General features: G+C 43.1%; 1 protein-coding gene across 1 annotated transcript in view; it reads left to right on the top strand.

Annotated features, from left to right (window-relative positions):
• Positions 1-3057: 3057 nt before the first annotated feature.
• Positions 3058-9079, top strand: part of LOC122249536 (protein O-mannosyl-transferase TMTC2) — a gene marked incomplete at its 5' end in the record, with an annotated part of 54213 nt that continues 48191 nt past the window's right edge. The window contains 1 exon segment of the mRNA XM_086541561.1: positions 3058-3195. Coding sequence (XP_086397687.1) covers positions 3058-3195 — 138 coding nt within the window.

The raw sequence follows: 9079 nt of genomic DNA, 5'->3' as shown, positions 1-9079 counted from the left end.
TTTTTTTTTTCCAATATATGTTGCTTGATATGTCATTTTATTTCATCAAGGACTGCTATAATTTTATTTCACAGAGTCATTCATAAGTTCCAAATCCTTTTATGATTTATAGTACTTTTATGAAACATTAATCATGCAGTTAATTATGGACATAGTCCAATAAGTATTATGACTAAAAATGTGGGGTAACTGTTATGTATGATGCCCATTAATAATTTTCTCTCTCTCTCTCTCCGCGAGCTAGCGCGCCGGCCGACTCCCCGCGCGGCGCGCGTGCCCGGCGTCCAACGCAGCCGCGCCATCTCAACTCTCTCGGCTCTCGACGCTCTCTCTCTCTCTCTCTCTCTCTCTCTCTCTCTCTCTCTGTAACTCTCTTTTCCTTTATTTCTAATTTCTCTCTTTCTCTTTCTTTATTTCTAATCTCTCTCTTTCTCCCTCTCACTCTCTGTCTCTGTTTATCTATCTATCTAGTCTCTCTCTCTCTCTCTCTCTCTCTCTCTCTCTCTCTCTCTCTCTCTCTCTCTCTCTCTCTCTCTCTCTCTCTCTCTCTCTCTCTCTCTCTCTCTCTCTCTCTCTCTCTCTCTCTCTCTCTCTCTCTCTCTCTCTCTCTCTCCCTACCTCCCCTCCCCCTCCTTTCTTACCTTTTAACATAATATCCCAACTGAATTCCAAATGTTTTTTATCTCAATTCATACCTTTTTTCATGACTTTTCCCCATGATAAGAACCCCTTCCCATGATAACACCCCCCTCTCCCATGGCCCCCTACCCCGAGGACACTGTGGGTAGGGGGGGGGGGTATATAGACGACCTTGCCAGCTGACCACGCCCTCTTCTTTATAGCTTGATTCTGTCACGCCCTTTTCAGTATTCATGGTTATTGTTAGTGTTTTTTTCTCCATTTTTATTTTGTTGTTTTTTGTTGATCCGTGTGTGTGTGTTTGCTGTGTGTGTATGTTTGTGCGTTTATTATTATTATTATTTTTTGGATGTGTGACCTGGTGTGTGGGTGTGTTTCGTGTGATGTGATGTCTGGTGTGTATGTTTGTAGTGTGTGATGAAGGTGCTTGTCGTGGTGGGGCGTGTCTGTGTGTATGTTTGTGTTCATGGTGTATTATTACCGGCGATTTGCTATTGACAATTATATACAGGAATTTGTATTAATGGCACTATTCTGCTGTTCTGATAATAGAGAAGTTTCTGATAGGGTTTCAGGCAGCGCCCCCCCGGTGGCAGAACCCCCTCCCTATGCCTCTCGCCATCCCCTTTTCTATACCGTTTAATTAGATGAACTTTACACGGGCCCTTTCATAAAAAAACCCGCTCTTTTTCTCTCCTCTCTAATTTCACCTTCTTTGCGTATTGCACTCTCCCCTCCTCCTGCCTCCCCCTTCCCTGCCTCCCTTCCTCCTCCCTTCCTTTTTTTTCCTCCCTCCCTCCCTCCACCTTGACCATCATCTTTCCCCTTCCCCTCTTCCCCATCCCTCCTTACCCTTCATTTCTCCCCTCCCTTGCTTCCTTCCTCCCTCCCTCCCTTCCTTTCTCCTTCCCTCCCTCCCTCCTTCCTCCCTCCCTATCATCCTCCCTCCCTCCCTCCCTCCCTCTTACTTCCTATCCTCCCGTCCTCCCTTCCTCCTTCCTTCCTTCTTCCCTCCCGTCCTCCCATCCTCCCTCCCACTTCCCTCCCTCCCTCCCTCCCTCCTCCCTCTTCCCTCCCCCCCATCCTCCCTCCCCTCCTCCCTCCCCTCCTCCCTCTCCTCTCGGGCATTCATCAACTTGCTTTACTCTAATTAATCAACAACGCTCTAACTTATCAAGGGTCTCCTTTGCCGTTATCGTTCAAAAGAGAGAGAGAGAGAGAGAGAGAGAGAGAGAGAGAGAGAGAGAGAGAGAGAGAGAGAGAGAGAGAGAGAGAGAGAGAGAGAGAGAGAGAGAGAGAGAGAGAGAGAGAGAGAGAGAGAGGGGGGGGGGAGGGGAGGGGGACGGGAAGAGAAATGAAAGAAGGGAGGAATGGGATGAAGGATAGAAGTAGAGAGACAGGAGAGAGAAGAGAGAGAGCCGGAGATGAAGGGAGGGGATGATGAAGCAAGAAAATAAAGGGAGGAGTGAAGAAGGTAATGTGGGAGGGAGTGAAGGTGATAAAGAGGGAAGAGAAGAAGGAAAGAGGGAAGAGAGGAAGGAAAGAAAGTGAGAGAGAAAGAAAAGAAAAAAGGTAGAACAAAAGAAAGAGAGAGAGAGAGAGAGAGAGAGAGAGAGAGAGAGAGAGAGAGAGAGAGAGAGAGAGAGAGAGAGAGAGAGAGAGAGAGAGAGAGAGAGAGAGAGAGAGAGAGAGAGAGAGAGAACGTAATTTCAGAATCCTCGTTTTCCTCCCAATTTTCTTTTTATTTTCAGGTACAAAAAAAGGAAGAAAGAAAAAAAGGAAGAAAGATAATCAGCTTTTGCACATTCCCGATAACACTGGGCTTCCTCGTTGTATCTACTTAGCTTAAATTGCCCGCATTTTATATCGTCTTATTACGGGAGAAATTATGCGTTAATTTCGCGTTATAATTAAGCCGGTCGTTTACGTGGCTTTCTGTGATAGCCTCCTGAACTACATCTAATTGGTTGTCTATAATGGATAAGTTCTGCTAGATTTGATAGGGTTTGGTGTTATTAATATCATTGCCATTATTATTATCATTGTTACATTCGTTATTATTATCATTATCATTAATATCATCATTATTATCATTATCGTTATCATTATTATCATTGTTATTATCATTGTTTTTAGTATTATCATTATAATTTTTTTGTTATCAGTATCATTATTATTTTTATTATCAGGATTATTATCAGTGGTGGTGTTAGTAGTAGTAGTAGTATCAGTAGTGGAAGTAATAATTATAGTATCGCTTTTATTATTCTTATTATTCTTATCATTAAATGTGGTAATAATAGTGTAATTGTTATCATAATCATCGAAATCATCACTATCGCCATCACCACTATCATCACCCCCACAATACCCACAATATCCCCAAAGCCTAACAACTTTCCCCTTCTTCCCCCACAGTCGCGCCGTGTTGGGTAACCGAGATGTTGTGGGCACGACTCCCTGGTGGTCGGTGTGGGGGCACGACTTCTGGGGCTCGCCGCTCGCCAGGAAGGGGTCACACGGCTCATGGAGACCCCTCACCACGCTCTCCTTTCGGTAAGTGCCGCATCGGGGGGAAGGGAAGGGGGATGTGTGTGTGTGTGTGTGTGTGTGTGTATGTGTGTGTGTGTGTGTGTGTATGTGTGTGTGTATGTGTGTGTGTGTGTGTGTGTGTGTGTGTGTGTGTGTGTGTGAGAGAGAGAGAGAGAGAGAGAGAGAGAGAATGAGAGAGAGAGAGAGAGAGAGAGAGAGAGAGAGAGAGAGAGAGAGAGAGAGAGAGAGGGAGGGAGGGAGGGAAGGGGGATGTGGGAGAGAGAGAGACACAGAGAGAGAGAGACACAGAGAGAGAGAGAGAGAGAGAGAGAGAGAGAGAGAGAGAGAGAGAGAGAGAGAGAGAGAGAGGGGGGGGGGCAGAGATTGAGAGAGAGAGAAAGAGATAGAGACAGAAAGAAAGAGAGGGGAGGGGGAAACAGAGAGAAAGAGAGAGAGAGAGAAAGAGAGAGAGAGAGAGAAGAGAGAGAGGGAGAGAGAGGTGTGGAGAGAGAGAGGGGGGGGGTGAGGGGAGAGAGAGAGAGAGGTTTAGAGAGAGAGAGAGAGAGAGAGAGAGAGAGAGAGAGAGAGAGAGAGAGAGAGAGAGAGAGAGAGAGAGAGAGAGAGAGAGAGAGAGAGAGAGAGACAGAGACAGAGACAGAGACAGAGACTCCCCCCCCACCCCCACCCCCCGATAAAGCCTCGCAGGCAAATCACCTGAGCTCAAAAATACATGCTTAACTTTCAAAAAGGAAATGCAATTGTTTGTTGTTGATTGAAATAGTATCTGTTGCTTTAATTCAGTGGAGGCGAACACGAACGGTATGTAATTTTCAACTGAGTATCTGACCTCGTGTTTTCCTTCCTGTTCAGCGACTTTATGTGTTAGTGTTTCTCGTACACGTCTGGCGTAAATTGTTTTAGGTTATATCTGTAGTTTTATAAATATCGGCTATACTTTTGGTATCTTCACTATATATACTTATGCTAATGTTGTAGATTATCATATATTTGATATTTACTTAAATTAGGAAACATATCCCTACCATCATTCAAGTACAGATTATTTATGCCTAAATTCTGTTAGTTCTCCGAAAAATTGTATATCTAAATTTTGTTATTTCTCCGATAATTGTATATTTATAATGAAACCAATGAAAAGTGAAAATAAAAGTTATATTTAGAATCAAATAAGCTATATTTACCAACAGAGAAAAAAATAATTTCCATTTTTTATCAGTCCTTTTGATAAGAAGTCCATCAAAGAAGACTTCATACATCCTCGAGTAAATTCACTCTTGCCGTGAATAAGGTGGAGTGAATAGGGAAGTTTTAATCTACTCCGGTAAACCTCCTCCGTCAAGTACACTGAGAAAAAAAAAGTAAAAAAAAAAGACATCATTGGATTTCCTTTCCTTACGGAGCGCCTGTTGTAACTCGTGGTGTGAAGGAGACGCCGTGTTTGGCCATTAGGGAATGATGGTATAGGGATGCAGCTGGAGATTGAAGGCGAGGCGAATGTATGCGTGTGTGTGTGTGTGTGTGTGTGTGTGTGTGTGTGTGTGTGTGTGTGTGTGTGTGTGTGTGTGTGTGTGTGTGTGTGTGTGTGTGTGTGTGTATGCGTGTGTGTGTGATTGTATGTGCGTGCGTGAGTGTGAGTATGTGTAAACATACAAGCTAACATAATTTCAAAACAACACAAAATCCATAACAAAAAAACATCTCAAACCCAAAATCAAAACAAACAACAAACCCACACAAATAAAGCAGAAAATATACGAACGCATCAAAGAAAATAGACAAGGAGTGCCCCCCCCCCCAACCCCCGCCCCCACCCCATTAAAAAAAAAGGGAAACCCAGCAAGAACAAGCAATCGGCATCGGTTCTAAAACTGCCATCTCGCTTTCCAAATAAACCGCTCCGAATGAGGTGGAATATCGCGGGGTTTCTCATTCAGAGGAAACTGTGATTGACCGGCGGTGTATTAGAACCCTCGGCTTGAAAGGGAGATCGAGAGCTATAAGGAGGAGAGAGGAAGGAGGAGGGAGGAGGGAGGAGAGAGGAAAGAGGAGGGAGGGAGGGAGGGATGTAGAGGAGGAGAGGTCTGTTTCTGTTTGGTGTTGAGTTTTTTGGCCGAATGTTGTTGTTTGTTTGTTTTTATGTTTGTTGTTGTTTTTGGTAAGATTTGATTGTCTTTCTGTGTCGGTTTGTTATTGTCTAGTTTTGTTTCTGTCTCTCCGTGTGTGTGTACACACACACATACACACACACACACACACACACACACACACACACACACACACACACACACATATATATATATATATATATATATATATATATATATATATATATATATATATATATATATACATATACACTTACACACACACATATATATATACGTTCCCTCTCCCTTCTCTCTGTTAAAAGGCGATGTGTCATGAATGAAATGAGTAATGACTGTCCTCATTAGTGGCTTTGTTAAGCGGCCTTTTGGTGAATATTCCAAAAGAATAGAATAACGGACTGATAATTAGAGAATTTTGGTGTGTGTGCGTGTGTGCTCGGGTGTGTCTTTGTGTGGGAACTTATGTTTGCGGTTGTGTGTGTGTTTTCTTTTGTGTGTGTTTGTGATTGCGTGTGCATTAGCGCGTGTGCTTATATGTGTGTGTATGTGTGTTTATGTTTGTGCTGATATGTGTGTTTATGTGTGTTTATGTTTGTGCTTGTATGTGTGTGTTTGTATGTGCGCTTTGTATGTGTATTTGTGTTTTTAACATGTGTGATTAAAAACATATATAATGTTAATCATAACAAAAGACAAACCTCCGCTTGAACCCAGATAGTAATTTCGAGATTAGTGGCAGGCTTTAGACATTTTAATTACCGACGGTGCCACATAAACAAGATCCCAGGTCATTTAACGTGCGCTGGAGATGTGTTTGTAGCTGTTAGTGTGGGAGTCACGTGGTCTGACCTCGTCTGACCTGAGCCGAACAGGGAACTTCATTCAGAAAGGGGGTAAGGTAGGGTAAATGTAAGGGAAAGGGTTATATTTTAGTGTTGATTGGTGGTGGGGTGGGGGTGAAGAGCGACATATATGGTTGGCTACGATTCTGTCTGATTTGGTGTGTCTGTGGGTATGTTTTCTTTTTTAGTTCCTGTTTGTATCTGTTTCTGGAAGATTCTCTCTCTCTCTCTCTCTCTCTCTCTCTCTCTCTCTCTCTCTCTCTCTCTCTCTCTCTCTCTCTCTCTCTCTCCCTCCCTCTCCTTCTCTCTATTATTCGCGAAAGTGCCCACAGCAGCAGACAGAAAACCGGCCCACCCGACAACAAAATCGATAAGCGACATGAGCTCAACGCCATATTGACTGCGTAACACATCATTAATTTTGAATCAAAGCACTTGTTAACGGTGATAATAACAAGTGAAAAGAAAGGAAAAAAAAAGGAATCCACGTCCTTTCCACGGTGGTTTTCAAAGTTCAGGGTCGCTTTTGCCCTGAATAAAAGACCTTGTCAAGCTGAAGGTGAAGGGCCTGTTATTTTCACCGTGATTTGTGACTGACAGGTAACTAGTTCGCGTGGGCTCTGTTGCACGTGTAGACGGAACATGAATAATGTTGTTGTTTTTATTGTTGCTTAATTAATTGGGATTTATATTCGTATCCGATGATTTATAAAAAAAATAGGAGAGGTGTTATGATTAATGGGTGCATACCATGAAATGGTTATAGAGATCGTTTGAAATAGAAATAAACAGAACAGAATCGATTCTCATAAATAACCCAGCTGCGATATATAGCGTCCGAACCTATGCGTACCCACGTCATGTTGTATCGGATTCTACGTAATTTGTGTCCCACGCCTGTCCTCCTGCCCCCCCCCCCCCCACCACCACCATTCCCCTCATACCGCCACCCTTGTTCTCATCTCGCCAGTCCCCAGTTTCTGCTCCACGTTTCCTCTCACGCCATTGGGTTCGAATGCCTCTGTCCTATTCCCCATGCCTATCAAGTTGATTTGGTTTTATTTGTCTTATTATTCCTCCATTCCCCTATTTCCCCATTTCCCATCACGACAGTCTTCTATTTCCTTTCCCTTCCATACCTAATCCCCATTTCCTTACTCTCCCTCCCCATCTCCCCTCACATTCACCTTGTCTTTTCCATCTTTATTCTCCATGTATTTTTCCCTATCCCCTTATATTTGCCTATTCTCTCCCTATTCTCCCTTCCCCTTCCCCTTCCCCTCTACTTCCTCTCTCCCCTATTCCTGCCCATCCATACCTCCCCCACTACCCATTTCTGTGAAAGGCCCATTGATTTTGTTGTGTGATACAAGGGAATTAATTTTGGAAATGCATACTATAATATGTCACCCCGAATGAACCACCAAACAATAAATGAATTAAAAACAAATCGATTGACAGTCAGCTGTGCAGGTATAAACAAGCCACAGAACAAGCGATTTTGGCATTTATAGCTCTCTCTCTCTCTCTCTCTCTCTCTCTCTCTCTCTCTCTCTCTCTCTCTCTCTCTCTCTCTCTCTCTAATCACTTGTCTCAATAAACTTGTCAAAGTAAAAAAAAGTCTCTCTCTCTTTCTCTTTCTCTCTCTCTCACTCTCTAATTCTCTCTCTCTTTCTCCCCCTCCCCTCTCTCTCTCTTTCTTTCTCTTTGTTTCTCTCTTGATGAGGGGAGTGTCAGGAGGGTAGAGGGGGGGAATGGTTGCAATCATGCTTCTAGAGTGATGAAGTACTAGATGTATATGTATTTTGTTGGAGCGTGCATGGCTTATGTGCATGTCAATGGAAATTAACATTAATTGAAACAGATATACGTGCATATATGAAACACTGAATGAGCAACGGGGGCTCCCACGCCAGAGAGTGGAATCTAATAGCCCTTATAGGCGGAGAACATAATGCTCGTAATTGCTTGTCATACTCCGTGACTATATATTTTATGCAAGTTAGGAACGAATATGAGGGGGGAGGTGAGAGGGTGAGAGGGTTAGAGGGTGAGAGAGTGAGAGAGTGAGAGAGTGAGAGAGTGAGAGAGTGAGAGAGAGAGAGAGAGAGAGAGAGAGAGAGAGAGAGAGAGAGAGAGAGAGAGAGAGAGAGAGAGAGTGAGTGAGTTAGAGAGACTGGGGACAGAACACTAGCTCTTGTATATCAGACAATTATGACGCTAATGATATTTTATGGCTAATAATGACTTCATAATTACTCTTAAGGCTTAAAGGGTAGAGAGAATGTTCAACCTAATTTTGGCTTTACTTGCATCTCTTTGTGTTAATAATGAACAAAAAAGTATCGTAAAAGCATTTCATACCATACGCGCGTCTGGCATAAGAACTGTTTCCCCTTCTCTCCTGTCGGTGAGTTGTCGTTAGGCATTTTATGGACCTTATTTGAGCCTATCGTAAATGTTCTTACTACCTTCCGGTTCTTTATACCATTATCGCCCTTATGCCAGTCGTACATAGAAATGAAAGTGGCTTAGAATTATACGGTACTAGACTAGAGGTCAGTGCCATTATGTGTTTGTTTTCACACAAGAGATTTTCTGTCCCTTTATTATTTATTTGTTTGTTTTTAAAGCATTCTCTCTTTCTTTAGCGTTGCTTATTGTTTCTTCCGAACGTGAGAGGGAGGGTCCAATTACTTATAAATATACAATGACGATGAAACAAAAGGGGCTTTGAGAAATGACAGCGATGAAAAAAAAAACAGATATAAAAAAAATCTGATTATACCGTCACGATTAGAGGGTGCCACGAGAGGGTGCCTAAGGAGGGTGCCACTCGAAGTCCGAGGGTGCCAAGGGTCTGTTATCCCTTCGGTAACCAAAGGGAGGTTCTGACAAGCACATAACAGGTGGGCGGGTGACAGGGAGAGTGGAAGA

This window comes from Penaeus japonicus, unplaced genomic scaffold, assembly GCF_977035675.1.
Source record: "Penaeus japonicus unplaced genomic scaffold, GWHDUDI00000001_assembly GWHDUDI00000011, whole genome shotgun sequence".
Taxonomy (NCBI): domain Eukaryota; kingdom Metazoa; phylum Arthropoda; class Malacostraca; order Decapoda; family Penaeidae; genus Penaeus; species Penaeus japonicus.
This window is presented reverse-complemented; position numbering and strand designations above follow the sequence as displayed.